This window comes from Melitaea cinxia, chromosome 12 (assembly GCF_905220565.1).
Source record: "Melitaea cinxia chromosome 12, ilMelCinx1.1, whole genome shotgun sequence".
In the NCBI taxonomy this organism is placed as follows: Eukaryota; Metazoa; Arthropoda; class Insecta; order Lepidoptera; family Nymphalidae; genus Melitaea; species Melitaea cinxia.
In genome coordinates, this window is record NC_059405.1 from 12,074,937 (window position 1) to 12,092,354 (window position 17,418).

At 29.4% G+C, this 17,418-nt stretch overlaps 1 protein-coding gene across 1 annotated transcript in view; it reads right to left on the minus strand.

Moving 5' to 3' along the window:
• The window catches only part of LOC123658396, a 59,292-nt gene extending 42,954 nt beyond the window's left edge, over positions 1-16,338 (minus strand). The window contains exon 1 of the mRNA XM_045593824.1: positions 16,127-16,338. Within this exon, the coding sequence (XP_045449780.1) occupies positions 16,127-16,223 (97 nt within the window). The 5' untranslated portion in view covers positions 16,224-16,338. The remainder of the gene's footprint in view (positions 1-16,126) is intronic.
• Between the last annotated feature and the right edge of the window lie 1,080 nt (positions 16,339-17,418).

Genomic DNA, 17,418 nt, shown 5'->3' on the forward strand with positions numbered 1-17,418 from the left:
GGTTCTTACGGAGAGAAGAATTCAAAAAAAAAAATAATAAAATTAAAGAATCGACTGTTAGGCGATACGAAGTTCGCCGGGTCAGCTAGTTTCTTGATAAATACGAATTACGGATTTGCTATTTTAGTTTTATTTAATAAGAAGATATTTTTAATATAATAAATAACCATAACATATTATTCATTTTCTCGTCATTATGTTAGATTTTAAAGGCAATGGAATTAAATCACTGAATACTAAATGTATATACTACAAAGTAACGATCTGTGTAGTATTGGCAAAAACTGAATATAGAATTCATTGTTCTGTACGCTAATTATGAGAAAACCAAGGCCTAAATGTACTGGTGCTAATTTCTTGAAACTCTGCGCATTGACATAATTAATAACAAAATTAAAAGGTCGAAGAAGAAGTCTTTTCTTAGAAGATCAAGTCTGCTCTGGTAAACTTGACCCATTTCAATCGCCCTAAATGCCAAAACATGAAAACGTTGGACTTATTCAATCAAATTTTGTTATATCAGAATTCAGTGAAAGCGAAATGAGCGATCTTATTTAATATTCTACACGAACGCATTTAATAATAGATCGTAATGTACATTTCATAAGTATTAAAATTGTACTACATGGTATAATTATGTTAATGTTGCTGTACGGGAGGATGTATCGGGTGATTGACATAAGGGTAAATGCCATTGGATCAAGGTCGGCGTCTATTATAAATGTAATTTTCAAAGGCTTGTCAGTCATAAATAACATGGTAGATGGACGTTTAGAGATTTTCGTACAAAATATTTTTTTACGATCTACAACAGATCTTGCTACCTAGGTTTTTTTATAAAAATACGTGTCCATTATTAAGATTAGTTATGTAGATGATACTTACAACAAATCATTTCTTACATACTAGTTAAAAATAAACTATAATGCAGATTTTATTTATAACATATAAATATCTTATTTATATATAAAATTCTCGTGTCACAATGTTAGTTATCATACTCCTCCGAAACGGCTGGACCGATTTTTATGTAATTTTGTGTGTATATCGGGTAGGTCTAAAAATCGGTCAACATCTATTTTTCATAGCCCCAAGTTATAAGGGGGGGGGGAGGGGAGGAATTTAGGGAGTTAATAACATATGTTGCAAAAAACGTTTGCGGGGTCAGCTAGTATGTATATATATGTTATCGTGTACACAGATACACTATAATAAATATCTTTGAGATATTTGTCAATTACTAGTGCAAAATCGATTACCTTAAGATATATACCTATTTCTCTCATATTTCTTAAGACTAATTTTCTCTATTAGCGACTAAAAATTAATTCAAACGGTTTTGGTCTTAGCTATATCACAAAAATACTGAGCAAACACTGCAGAAAAATCTTAAAATTATTAAATTTATTTTATTTTATATGACGAAAAGAGTCACACTTACGAATGAAGTCACAAAGTTAACAAAGTTTCATTGATTGTTTTATCAAAATATGGTCTATTTATATTAACTAATTGGTTTAGGAGTCAAGCGACTAGTTGATGCATTCCGGGATCACCTCATCATATATTATGAGTAATGAGTTTATTTTTTTTTATACTAAAGTCTTCTTTTAGTAATCGAAGTAACCACGTTAATCTACAATTCTTTTTTTTTTGCTTATCTAAAAAATTCAATATACGTCATGTTGATTGAAATGAATGATTCCGTCTCTGTTAGTCGATGAATTTGATGTTTTAAATTATTTTTACATATAATATTTTAATGATATGTTAATTAAAAAATTAACCTGTATATCTTGTGGCAACTAGACAGACGTTTTCTTTGTAGTTCCAACTCATGCGAGTGTTTAAGTTTTGACGAATACTATTGTGTGCAATAAATTAATAGAAAGTAAAAAAAAATTAAGTTAATTTGCAACACTTTCGGTTTTTTTGTTAACAATTACTTGTGTTATAATATATTTGATATAAAAGACTTTTTGCCTTAAGGCCTTTAATTTAGGACTAATTATATATTATATCTAAATTACAGATTATAAGGCAAAAATATAAAATATCTATCAATACATATAATTAAAAAAAAAAAAAAAAAAAAAAAACGGATCGCTGAAGTACTTTGAAGATATATATGAGAAACAATCCAAAACAATGATTGTTAGAATTTTTGTCTGTTTGTCTATGCGTTTGTACGCGCTAATCTCAGAAACGGATAATCCGATTTAGATGAAATTTTCACTAATATATTGTAATAAGCCTCGCTTAACATATGTACTGTAACTTACTTGTTTCATGGCAATCGGTTCATAATTAAAAAAGTTATGCCAATTTAATGAATCACGTTGAACATGTAAATACGCGGACGAAGTCGTAGGCACAGCTAGTCCATAATAGAATCATAATTCATAAATAGTCTCACATTCTGATAAAAGTAACTTAATTTTTCAAAAATCCCAATTTTTGATTTTATATGATATTATTTTCTTGTATAACATCAAATATTGTAGAGTTATTAGCAAAATAATTGAAGGTTCTTTTTTATAATCTTACAAAAGGAACAATTTTAAGTCCATCCTGTGACCTCGCTGTCTTGATGCATGCGAAGTTAAATAATGATGTGCATTAAGTTACAGCCGTGGTTATAACTTATTTTATCAAAAATAAAATGTTTTTGGTGATTGAGTTTGTGATATATAAAAAAAATTAAAATGAATAATACCTATTAAATATATCATTTTAAAAGCTAAGATACATAAAATACTTTTATATTATTCGATTCATATATGTTTGACGTAAGTATGGTTTAAAATATATTTTTCAAGATGAATGATTTTGAAATTTATTTGATGAAATTTACTCTATACGATAATCATATTTTATTTCTACATAGGCCCTTAGGGTGGGTAGGTAAAAATAAGATAATTGTTACCTACTAAGTGGCTGAAGATTCAAGAATAGCAAACCATTACAATTGTTTAAATAGATTATAATAGATTATCTGTTATATGGCGATATAAAGCAATGCTCTATGTATAGCGAGAATAGTTCAATAGTAAATAAAAAACACACAGTTTTAAATAATAAAATAAAGATGATTGTTGAATTTATACAGATAAAGTAAAATAAAACCTTGGAAATTAAACAATTGTCTTTTGAGCAATTTACATTCAATTAAAATTGTAATCCGTCAGTTATTATCATTCGGAAATAGTTTTTGTTGTAATATTTATAAAAAAAATATAAATATAAAATGGTTTTATAATAGTACATTTCCGATCATAATCTGCACATTGACACTTGAAGCACAGAATTCATGTTTTTGTCACTAACGATAAGCCTTATATTTACACTCATTGCACAAGTTACTTGGACAAAATAGTCTTTCTTAACTTTTTTAAAATAACACTCACTTCGCAAATATGTTTGAGCATTTAATATAATTACAATAATGCTCGTGCCGCAATTGTTGCGCGACCCTGTTGCAAAGGTTTTCGAGGGGCGTTGTCGACACAATAGTGACTCGCAGCATGGATTGTATTTAATTTTGTTACTTCTATTTAAATTTTTTTAGGGTTCCTTTGTAAGTGAGGCACCTTATATAGTTTTGCTATTTTAGTATATATATAATATATATGTATAATTATTTTTTATGTCTGTCAAAAGTTTAATCCTCAATACTACACTTCTATAGTTTAATGTGTATCAATTAGTAAAAGACCTTTATAAATCAGTGAACTCAAAATCGGAAATTACTTAGATACGGTTTTTAGTTCGGAAGAAGGTGGCGTATTATGATGGAAGTGGATGAAATCCTAAAATTTTCCGTATAATGACGCACGACGTACTAACTTTGCTTTGTAACACAACACACAATTGTTAGATTTTCGTTTTTATTTTATTTACTTAAATTTATGGTGATCAGCCATATTTACTTATACGAGAAAAAAATAGTTGTATGGTTTATGTATCTTGTTTGGTTTCATATTTTGTAACAAGTACCAATCTTAGAATAAGATGTAAATTATGACTTGCTATTTTGGCATTGAACTGTCTTAACGGCATTGTTATATGTTAATAATAAATTAAAAAAAAAATGTTGAGGACTTTATTCATTTATTGATGTTATTATTTATTAATAAGGTTTAAGTATATATTTAAAAACTTCTTTAATTACTATTACTCTATCCAAAGCTGATATTATATAAATATTTGGCAATATTCATTTACATCAATTTGTCATTATTAGTCTAGTCAACAACTTCGAAAACGTGTTAAATAGAGATGAAGCTCCTAAAATTATGAATCATAAGTACCTCATTCGATTCGGAATGACATTTAGAATAATGGGTCACAAGGATTTTCTAGCAAGCAAAAACTTGCATAATTTATTAACAAATTTAAGGTACAAAAAAAGTAACGATATTATTATTGTTGTATTTATATAACGTTAAATTGATTGAAGGCCTCACGAGACTATCAATGACAATATTTAAAATTAATCCATCCTCGACGAAATTGATCATTTTGATTACACATCAAGCTCTATAATGAAGATTTACCAAATCGTAATAATAATCGTGTTGCGTTCAAAACCTTATGGTCACGATTTTTCTTTGGCGTGAAGTGGTTTGCAGCGACACCAACTAATGTCGAAATATCATTATTCTTAGAAATAAACTGTCAAACGCAATTATATCTCCCTTTTAAGGGTTTCGTATTCAAAAATAATATATCTTTTTAATTAATTTTATAAAAAATTACTTTAAATCACTACTAATTTATCAAATACTTACAATAGAAAACGGAAATTCTATTGCATTATTTTCAATTTAACGGTATGGGTAGCTAAAATGTATTTGTGTACAGGTACATATTTAGTCCTTATTAATCAATCGTCGTATCCTGTCTGTTTAATCGATTTATTGGCACTGAGTTGGCTCATGTGACTAGCTATTTATCTCGAAGTATAATAAAGCATTCATTTGTTTTTTTTTTAATCTCTTTCTCCACTTCATTCTTACTACCAAATATTTTGGTACAATTTGGACTAATGAAAGCGTTGAGTGAGGTAGATTTTAGATTTTACGTGAAAGTTACCTAAAAGCACGAATTTTATATTACTTTTTTATTTTATTTATTTTAGAATACTAACAATATATATATTTTTACGTTGATATAAACACAGTAAATTCCTTATTACATAGATCAATAACTAGCATGCATAACATACAAAAAAAATTCTTAAGCTAACATAGCACAAAACAAAACCATTAATTATGAATAGAAGAAAATATTAAAAAACAATAATTAGAAAAAAAAAAACACAAAATAGTACTCATTAAAAAAAAGTGTTATTTAAGTAAAAGAAAAATAAGTTATTTTTTAAACATATTAAAGGGTCAACAAACGAATGCTTTATAAGATAGCGGAAAATATAACGACAGACGTGATTAGTGTTTTTTATATTATTGGATAATAAGAATAATAATGAATTTATTAAAAATCAAATAATATAGCTACCCAAGTAATAATAAAATTTTGGAACAAAAAATTATTCAAAAAGTTTATTTGTTATTTGTTAAAAAGTCTGCATTTTAAATTGAATATTTACATGAAGAACTGTATATGAAACTTCCTCCATTACGAACAATGTAAATTAAATTACTTTAATGACGATGCCAATAAATATGGGCTGTATTTCACGTAGTTATGATATCATGACATTTTAATTGTTTCATTTGAAGTTAACAATTTATGGATACGTATATAAATGAAAATTAATGAATGTAGTTTTTAATAGGTATTGTGCTGACAAATATGGTACGGTAAGTTGACATTTCAGTTATTACTCACGTAATTTATACGTAAATTTTTGATATTGAATTTGTACTTTCTCGGCTAATTTATTTCGAAATTAGTTACGTTATAATGAGTAATGTATTATGTTTTATCAGCGCACACAACACACAACGCTTTGATTAGAGGTCTTACAAAAACGATGATGACTTATTGATATATAATTATCAATGATGCGTCATTTCACTGTCAATTGCATGATACTTTCCTAACGTTCAAGGTTTTGTTTTTATTTTAATTTTTTAAACGTGTTGTAGTTTTAATTACCACACACGATAAAATTTTCATTGTTATTTTATCCTAAAATTATGAAAAATATTTTTCTAACACTCAAAAATATAAAATGTACTGTAATGGTACACATATCTTTTTTTATTGTGCTAAAATATCCAATGAAATAACATAGAATACTTTTTTTCACAAAAGTAAGTATCAATTAATGAAAATATATTTATGACTATGTTTGAAATTGCTTGCGTAGGTTTTGTTATATCAGTCAAGCTGACTTGCGCGATTTTACTGATGTACTTTTAAAGAGCAAAAATATGATGATTAATGATACGGTTATATTATTATTTTCATTGCCTTAATATGACTTTTAGTTTTATGGAAAAGATTTCCTATTAAATTTGATGCCATACTACGATGTACCCTATAAAATGGTGCCAGAACAATCATAAAAACAGACAAACAAAAATTGTTAATTTATTCGTTACGACTTTTGTTGCTTTTATAAATACTCCATTTATTCGTTCTTTCGTCTTACGTACATGTATCATAGATTCTATGCATAGGTATCAAACAGTAACAGCAAAGTAGGGCAATTTCTCCAACACTCAGTGTCAAATTTCGTTTTGCTGTGCAATCGGTTAATCGATCAATTTATTTATATTGGAACATTCAACCTTGCTAGCGTACATTTTGAGCTATGTTGTGAAACGTGCAACAGTGTGCATTGTTGATGTTGCAACAATAACCGTTATCCTATTCATTCCTTCATTCGTTCCGACGTGACCCCTTTGATGACATTTGAGATGATTGCTCTCGAATTTGCTGTGATTGTTAACGATAAATCTTTGCCATCGTAACTAACTCGTTCATTGCAGGACAACAATTTTAAGAATTTAAGCTCATTGAATGTAAAATTAATAAATAAAAACGTAAAAACATTTTATGACAATAAAATGTTATTTTCATTATAAAAAATATTTCGTTCTTGATAGAAAGATATATAAAAACCGCATAACGGTTAATTTTTAAGTATTAATTCGAAAATTCGAAAATGTTATGTTCGCCGGTTGAGACAAAGAATGTATAACAAGCGTGTACTATACAGTACAATTATCTATTTGAACTTATACCAAAAACATTATATATTAAAGACAAATGTGTCACTGTTGACAGACAGTTTTCTTTAGATGCGTAAATAGTTGACATTTTATTTAAAGTATTACTATTTCTTAAAAATCACTTTCAATTTTCTTACTTTCACTGTCTATAGCATTTCGAGACATTGAACCACGCCCCTCCCACACGTCCCTTTTAAGGTTAAGCTATGGATTTGCTTTGGAATCGGATACTTACTACGGAATTTGAAATACAAATGTATAAAATATTATTTTTATATGTATATCAATGCCTGTAGCAGTCGGTCATAATCATCAATAGTTTGCAAGTGCAGTTGTTATAAAGAAAAATTACGAGAATTTTTTTATAATGTTATTTATTATTTTAACTATTGTGAACAAAATTTTTTATAATAAAGTAAGCCGACATATTTATTACAAAAACGATTAAATGTTTCGTAAAGGGTCAAATACAAAGTGTACCTGCACTTTGAGAATCCTCTTTTCTGAACAGGTAGGTAGATCCCGAGTAGAAAAAAGGTCAGGCTCAACCAGATCATGTATCTGGACCGGATCAGGATAAAATAAGGCATGCCTGATCCGGCAAGCTCTATCAGGACCAGGTCCGGTCCAGACAAGGATAGCCTGATATAAAATATAATCAAGTATGGTAAGGCATAGTGGATCAGGACCAGGTCCGGTCCAGACAAGGATAGCCTGATGTAAAATATAATCAAGTATGGTAAGGCATACTGGATCAGGACCAGGTCCGGTCCAGACAAGGCTAGCCTGATGTAAAATCTTAACAAGTATGGTAAGGCATACTGCATCAGGACCTGGTCCAGTCCAGATCAGGATGGTCTGAAAGAAATGACGCGAACTGAGCCTGAATCGCGCTATTAATGTTTTTAAGCGCACTTAGTATATATACAGTTATCAGGATAATCTAGCAGGGAGTCCATTTCTATACAGTGGAGCAGTCGTAAGTAATAGGAAATAGTAGTTAATCATTAGAAATTAATAAATAAAATTTAATTAATAATAATAAGTAATTAATAACATAAAAATAAATAAAAATAATTAATATTTAAAGTAAAAACATAAATAAATAATACATTGGAAAAAATAAACGGAAATAAATATTATAATAATTATGTTAATACATATTTATATCAATTCGCTTTTTTTTTGTTAAACAATTTTTTCAAAAATATAGGTACATTCGTGTTTTTTAAAAGGACCGAACCGGACCCGCTGATCAGGTCCTGACCAATCATCTGCGTTACATGCCTTATCTAGTCCTGATCAGGCATGCCTGGTCCAGTCCTTCTAAGGAAGACGAAAAAATTTCTACTCGGGATATTTTCCAAATTTGATTTTAAACAAATGTGTTTATTACGACTTCTTATTTAAAATGCAACTTATACAAATACTAGGCACAAGAAACAGAAGAGACGTTAATTAAACATTGTATTATATGACATAAAATTGAAAAAAGGTTATAATTATTGCAAAATGATTAAGTACTATTTCGATACATAGTTTTATATATACATATAATATGTGAGTAGGTTAGGGTTCTTTGGTCAGTCAAAAAGACCCGAAAATCATATTTTCATCCTGGTTTTTTCAGTACTTTCGGGATTTTTTTTCAATTAAGCAATTAATACTAAAGCTAACTAGAAGTGAAAACTGGGTAAATGTACGTGATGAGATTAATACGTGTTCTGAAGATAAAGCTACCATGGTAACAAAATTACGGAGGAATTATGTCAAAGAGCTCTTCAGAGATCTTTCCATTGTATAGATAGTGAAAGTAAATATAGGAGCAACATCTCTATGGAGAGATGAAAGGATACTTAAGAGTCATAAATGACATTGTGAAATGCCCTTCATTGATGGAGTCTAGGAGTTGAAGTTTATATTAGGGAACACTCGCAAAGTTGCAAACAATATTCCACATAGGGTCGGATCTGCAAAGAAGAAGCCAAGTCCCAGTACGAAACGTCATCTGGCCCTGCTCAGTACTCTGAGGTTTTTAGGAGCCAGTTTTGTATTAATTTTCAAATAACCTCGGAATATGATTTCATTTGTAATTTAAGCCTCAAGAATCTTAATATTCAGAGAGATGTTCAAGAAATTCGGAGCTAAAATGTAAAGGAGTTTGTAAGCGATAAGCGGTCAAACTTGTGTCTTCTTTTCCACTTCCGTCCCAGAGGTAAAAGGCCTGCTAGTATAAAAGGGATGCCTTTTATACTGTTACTATATGTATGCTATAATAAAACAAATATTAAAGCTCCACCACTAATGGGTGTTTTAGAGCATATTATTTTGACAATAACTTTATCTTGCTATAAGAAAACTAGTTATAAGTGTGTATGATATTACAGAGAGATCGTATGGTGGTTTCTATTACAAAAGAGCTTTATGCCAGATCCGACCAAAGGCCTTTCAGGGATCAATGCCGAGCGCCATAACTTCTCCGTTACCTTTAATAGCGATTGCTCAACAACGTCAATTATAATTAAACTCTACGTTACATCAACGGTGTTCGAAACTGAGAAAAAGTATGTACTTTTTCTGTCTAATGTTATTAGCACAGTCAATTCAGAATCTTACGCCTTCATTACCATGACCGGTAAACCATTTGACTACTAGACCTCTTACCATAAAAAGTATGAAGAGTAGTAGAGTCCGCATTAGAGGATGATTAGCGACGTATTTCCTTCATTGCCAATAGTGTAATTCGACGGAGAGATTGGAAACTACCATTTTGCATTGCTTTGTGTGCCTTCTGGTTCATGCACATATTAGTGAAGGAGGAAAGGACACCAAAAGCCATAGATTCCACTTAATAAGCCTATGTTAGCATGATATATCCGCATATATGTATATGTATATACAATTTATCCCAGCAGCTTACTTCTAGTAAAACTTAGAGGTTACATTTTTTCTCTTTTTAGAATCTCTTTTTCAGTATAATAAATCCCTTGTAACTAGAGCCGCTGCCCTAAAAACTGACGTGGACAATTCTTGACGGTAGCTGTGGAGATAATGTTTACACTGACTTATTTATTACGACTAAACTCGAGTTTTAAAAATAAGAAAATGTCGATGAGAAGACCGAGTGATTCAATTCTGTTTTATTCGTATTTTTTTATTATAACTTGAAATTCGGCCACTTCATAAATGAACTACAACTGTAGTACACTTTTAAAGAATAAAACTTGTTTTATATAAAAAAAAAATGAAAGATCCAGGAAATCCCGGTCGCGCTAAGACTAAGTACTGAAAATCTCGATTCTCAAAATCATACTGGTTCCGGGAAACCTAGTCGGTAGATTTACCAGAATTAAGCAGAATTTGTTCCTAATAACAACTACATTGTAATGTGTGATATGTACCTACTCAAATTTATTTCAACATAGCTATTATAGCCTCGTTAAGAATCGGATGAATTGCATTTCAATATGTTTTTATTACGTTCTCAGGTATTAAAGTCCTTGTTTATGCCTCCGTTCGTTGACTTATCTGGCATCTATAATATAACATAACTTTGTTGAGTTTAAAAACTGTTATGTTAAGCTGTTAATGTTTTTGTTTCTTTTTCTAGTACTTATATTTACCATTTTTAGACATTTTGTCGATCTGCTAACCTGGATAGAGCTTTGCGTATCTCCGAGAGAGATTCCGACAAGAGAGAAAAAGTTGGTTAATGTTTCTTTAACATTTGACTGACTGATTTTAACCAAAAAACTTTACTTTTCTAATATAAGTATGAATTTTATAAATCAAGGATAGGATAGGAAGTAGTATAAAGTATCAAGTAGTTAAAGAAAAAATATAAAATTATCTATAAACAAAAACCTATAAAAAATCATTAGATATATCTAAGTCAAATATTCACTATAGTCTCTCTCTCGTAATAAGCTTTGAAACACGATCGGCACTAAGGTATTAAGATTATCACTATTTTAAGCCTACTTAAAATATTTTACTTAAAATAATTTACATACACAATATGATGTTACTATAATCATGATATAATGATTAGGTAGCAGGTAACAAATAAGTCAAGGTAAATAAAAAGTCCAAAATAATTGATTATGATTGACTCAAATAATAGACATAAGCGGAATAGAACATGTATGTATCATCACCTCATCATCATCACATCAGCCTTTCGCAGTCCACTACTGGCTGGACATAGGCCTCCACAAGTTCACGCCAAAAATGGCGTGAACTCATGTGTTTTAGTCATGCCATAGTCACCACGCTGGGCAGGCGGGTAGGTGACCGCAGGGCTGGCTTTGTCGCACCGAAGACGCTGCTGCCCATCTTCGGCCTGTGTATTTCAAAGCCAGCAGTTGGATGGTCATCCCGCCAACGGTCAGCTTTTTAAGTTCCAAGGTAGTAGTGGAACTGTGTTATCCCTTAGGCGCCTCTTACGACACCCACGGGAAGAAAGGGGGTGGCTATATTCTTTAAAGCCGTTACCACATAGCATGTATGTATATAGCTGGTTTATTAGGTAGATATTCATCATAACGTCATAACAGGTCATAACATGACATAAAAGTACAACTCAAGACAAGTTCTCACAAAAAAGTATCATTAGAGATACATTTCCTTATTACATACGTAATAATTTAGATTAGAGTCAATAAAAAGTATTTATTACATTTGTGCAATACAGAGTCATTGCAAGTGACGTAACATGTATCGCACCAAAATACTGAATGCTAATTGAAAACGAGATTAGTTAATGAGTCTTTTTTATATAAAAAATATTTATTTTTATATAATTTTTTAATTGACTCAAAACCAACATTACGTTGAGTTAATATTATGGCTGTGCAGAGGTCATAATTGTATTTGCTTGTAAACGAAAAAAAAGCCGACTACAATTACATCGACCAGTTACAACGTAGGTAGACGAAAAAATAGTCAAGTAAATACGCATTGTTTGAGGTAAATCAAAAAGGACTTTTTAGATCTCAGTCAAAATTGACTAGCCTGTCGGCGCAGTTTGCAGTGCCCTGCTTTGCGTTTCTCGGGTTGCAGGTTTTGTTTGTATTATTTGTATTTATATATGTATTATTTCTATGAATATTTATCAAATAAAAAAATTACCTATAACAGTCGGTTGTTACTTATAATACGAGCATTAAGTTGCTTACCTTAGGAACAGACGACATGTGTATGTTAAAAAAATTAAATGAGATCACAGTACAAGCATTAACTTCCGAATAAAAAAAAGAATCACTAAAATCGGAACACCCAGTAAAAAGTTATGGGGTATAATGCAACGTAGGGTGACAAAAAAAAAAAACAGACAAGTAAATACGCACTGTTAGAGATAACTCAAAAAGTATTTGTCACATCTTGATTAAATTTAAATAAGACCCCACAAGCTTTTTTCTTTCGTTTAAAAAAGAAATTTTCGAAATCGGTGATCTCAGTAAATAGTTCCGAGGTTAACGTATTTAAATAATACAGACGAATTGAGAACTTCCCCCCTTTTTTTAAATCATATTATAAACTTAGACAGAAAATATTTCGAAAATAACAAACCAATACCTCAGTTACATTTTAAAACTTATTTCAATAAATTTTACGAAACACAGATTACACGAACTAATTAACGAAACAATTTTACCAGCAATAATTTCATCGATATTACTGTAACAGGCACTGAGAATAATCGATAAAAATACGTGTCGTATCGTTAACTTGAAAATTGATGTTATCGACTTACATAACGTAAACAAATCACCTGTTAATTGATCGCGGTTGATAATTTACAAATAGTTATGAATAGGAATTAATTTGAAGACAGTACGGGTATGAACAAATACGTGAATACTTAAATAGGACTACAATAACAAGACTTTTATTTATTCTCAGTAAGAAGATCTTGCAAAAATATAATAAATGTCTTTTATTATTAAGTATTAAAATTATAAATTATATTTGCATTTGAAAGGCCTCCAGCAGTCTTTATTACGATTTTCGATAGACTAATGTACGAAATAGGACTACTTATTTATTTTTTGTTTTAGTTGTTATCATGTGTACGATATGGGAATGATATTTTCATTTGTAGTGATATGAGGGTTAGTCAAATAATGTAGGCAGTAAATTTAAATGTATACATGTGTGTATTATGTAGGTAATGTTTTGTTCTATTTGTCTTGTACTTCAGCAAAATTGTTATAAACTTTGTGATTGTTACATACGTGTCGGTATTAAGAGGATACAATAACCATCTGAAATCGATTACCTAAGCAGTTTTATTGTGCTAAAAATATTTTAATTTTTTTATAGTACTAAAAGTTTTATCGTTATTTTATTTGTATAAATGTCTTTGAATAAAACTCTGCAAGATTTACGAGGTTGAAATTACATGTATGTTAAGTAAAGTTATGTATCTTCTTCAAAGTTCAAAGTCCGAAGATGAAAAAGAATAAATGAAAAATCGTAAAAGTCAAAGCCAGGGTACTGTCAATATTTGTAGCAAGTTCCCGAGGGTATTGAACCGAGGCGGAATGAATTGACGGCTTTTGATTTTTAAATGATGCCGCTTAAAACCATTAAGTGTCAGTTGTAAATCTTTGTAAAACGTAACTTTAACATTATAAAGAAATGAAATTTCGACCTAATGCACCAAAACTTTAGCGTTAAATGAAGGAATTATACCTTGTAATCGACCTCAACTTCTTTATATCTTAACTTAATTATTTAATTAAATGTTGACAACTATTTTTACATTTAGAAGTAATTATTTATGAGTTTTCAAGTTATCGTAGCTTCATAATTGATATTTCGAAATTCGTTTTGCATATTTTTTCTTTATAAGTTTAAAATACGTTCGTTGTAACGTCAACCCATTTTGATTTAAATAATTCATGAAAAAATGAAGAACGATGGACTTAAAGAGAAATTAATGACATTTACGTAATTTTTAATAACAATGCAAATCCTTTAAAAGCGGACGCAATAAATTTTAAGTTCACGTAATCGAAGACGATTTTTATGTTGCGGACATAGTGTCGTTGTGAAGTGAAAATGAATTGTAATAAATTAAAAGACAACAAAAGTCAGAGTTGACCTGTGAAATTTCTCACGTTCATTACACAAGAGTAAAGCTCTATACAAACGGATTTCTTGTTACCCATTTTTTTATTAAATAGATTAAAAATATTTTTTTTATATAAAAAGGACCAAATATCATTATATTTATTACTTAATTTAGTTAGTCTAATTAAAACATATGTTTGTACATGGTATTTATTTATTTTATTTCAAACAAATATACAATGTATTATTAAACTAGCGCCAGTCCGTTTAAAGCCATGTAGAGATACGCGGAGGTATACCATAGCATAGCTGAAATTATACGTGAAAAAAATGAAGTAGTAGTAAGTACAGTTCATTGCTAAGTACGATTTAAAATCAATAAATTCGCAAAAATAATGTTAATAAGACATGGGAATGTTAGGTCATAAATAACTGATTTAACTGTAGTACTCAGATGACTCGGTCATTGACACGACACTTACCTTATGTACACTTATCTACACACGACGATAATTTTTTAAATAATAATTATTTAATAAATAATGTTATTATTTTTATTTTGATTAAAGTGTTAGGGTAAAGTAAGCTGTATATTTAGGTTATAATATTAATTCTGATATCGCAGTTAAACGGAAGGACGTTTAATAACACGTTGTATAATAATTGATTCCTTAATATGTGTGAAATATACAAGTACATTGTTTTTTTTTTTGATTATTTGAGATTCGAACCCGCGTCTCCGACTGACCGTGTCGACCGACATTTTTGATATGATATTCAAAAAAAATATGTTTAGAATCCCTAATGTGTGGGTAACACAAAAATAAAATCGTACATAACAAGTACATTTGTTTAAAAAATAAATAAATACATAAATGAATAAGGACGTATATATAATAGATTAAGTTATTATTTAATGTTTATAAAATAGTCCCACGAAGCTGCGCTCGGTATGTCAACGAGCTTATTTACGAATTGTTTAAATTTTTTTTATAGCAATTACAATAAAATTCTTCGGATGTGAACGGTTCCGTTCTAAAATGACAGTTTAAACAATGCTGTTAAAAAAACGAACCAAGTTCTGAACATTAGCTTGAACCTTGGCTTCATTGTTGAGGTCTACCGCTGAAGGAATTAAGCAATTTAGGATTAAAGCCTTGGATAGAGAAAATCTACTACAATTAATATTATTAGTATTCATTAAACAATGAACAACCTTTATATAATTACTAATAATTGAAATATTATTTTTATTGTTTATTTATTTTTATGCACGTAATTATTGTAACAAATGTATTTTTTTAAAAGTTAATAGTAACATGATCAATGTTGAATTAAAGTATCACTTATTAATATATTTGAAATGTTTATAATTAAACTTTTCATTCAATTGAATTTTACGAACTAAGAGCAGTTAATTATATTGTTATAGTAGGTCATTGTCAATCATAGCGTGGACTGTTTCGTTTGAAATTAGCCATAAAACTTTTATCGCAACCGTTTCGAACTGTGAACTCTCTTGCAACATTTTCTTGCAATAAAGTTTTACTTTCTTTTAAAAAAAATTACTAGTTCAAGTTCATAACACGGTCCATTTATTTGTAATTTGCGATGTGCAATGTTATGTTAATCATAATTAATACCTATTAAACATTGCAATATCTAGTACAAATTGAACAATTTCACTTTCGCCGCTTCTTTAAAAAAATCATAGTAATTTGTTTATGTATTAATTGATGTAACTTATTATTATTTGAATTTTTATCGATTATTATATTTATTTAAATACATGAATGTTGTTTATGTGATTGTGTTATATGCCAAATTAAATATTATTTCTTACGTACCATCGATCTTTGGAGCCCGTTTTAAGTCTCCTGTAGGAACAGCATAAGTTGCAGAAATCAAAAGAAACAGGACAGCAATCCTTTCACAGACACCCATTTTGAGTAATAAGTTTTTTAATATTTTATTATTCACGGTTCGACGAAACTATTTCCCGCTTGTGATCGGTTACATTTGCATTGGGACGTTCGCTGTCTACTACGTACTGTCAACAACTGAAGTCGAGTATACGAAACTGGTAGACTTTCTATCAGCTGTGCATGCGCAATCGTTTGCGTTCGCGTGCGGTGCGCTTACGCTTTGTCCCATGTACGCTTCGCCGTTTTTTGGTGTTTTGACTTTGAAGTCATCGACATGGTGTCAATCGATAAAATACTTTTATTATGCTTCCTCGTGGCAGCTAATTTAAAGAAAATTTTAGTTTATAAATTTCTCTTTAATGGTGTAGCAGTAGGAAGCGTTTGCTACAACATCGACACTTCGATCTCGACGATTCAGCGACTACACAATAGGTATATAGTAGGTTCTATGTTCAACTGTATTCGTCTTTTTTTACGTGTTTGCTTGATCATCTATTTATTTATTTTTTTCATTAAAGTAGGTATATACTTTGTTAGTTCTCATAAAGAAATATAGTGTTTGATCTAATCATGAACAATGGAGTTATTTGAACTCTTTTTATGGTTGTTAGTAAGTCAAAAGTGATTCATGTTATTTTGTTGTTATGGTAATTATTATCAATTGACTATTCAGAGCCCACCTAACAAATTAATCTGATAGCTCAGTCAGCTGTCTGGCAGCTTTTTGTCAGTTTGTAATATTTCATAGTATTATTTTTTAAGGATAACTGTATTAAATTTATTATTTTTATGTATCATCAATCATATTTGTTTAGAGTGAAAGGTAATATTTCACGAACTATGTTTTTTCCAACTACATATATAATGTCAACCTGAATTAACGCTCTAACTCCTTTTTATTAAAACTTAAAAATGAAATTCTGACATCTATTGAATTCACTGCGAAAACTTTCTTAGATTTTTTAAACATAAAATTTGTTACGTTTTTTTATTATACAATTTAGACTAGTTTTCGCAATACTTGTTAGTGTTTTAAAAAATAAAATAAAATATTTATGCTCAAATTTCAGGTTTCTTCAATAAAAAGTAGACAAATATTATTATAAGTTAACTATTATATAATATATAAATATTATTATAAATTAACTTTGAAATTATGTTAAATAGGTAACAAATTAAAAATTATATAATAGTATAATAATCTTCATCAAAAA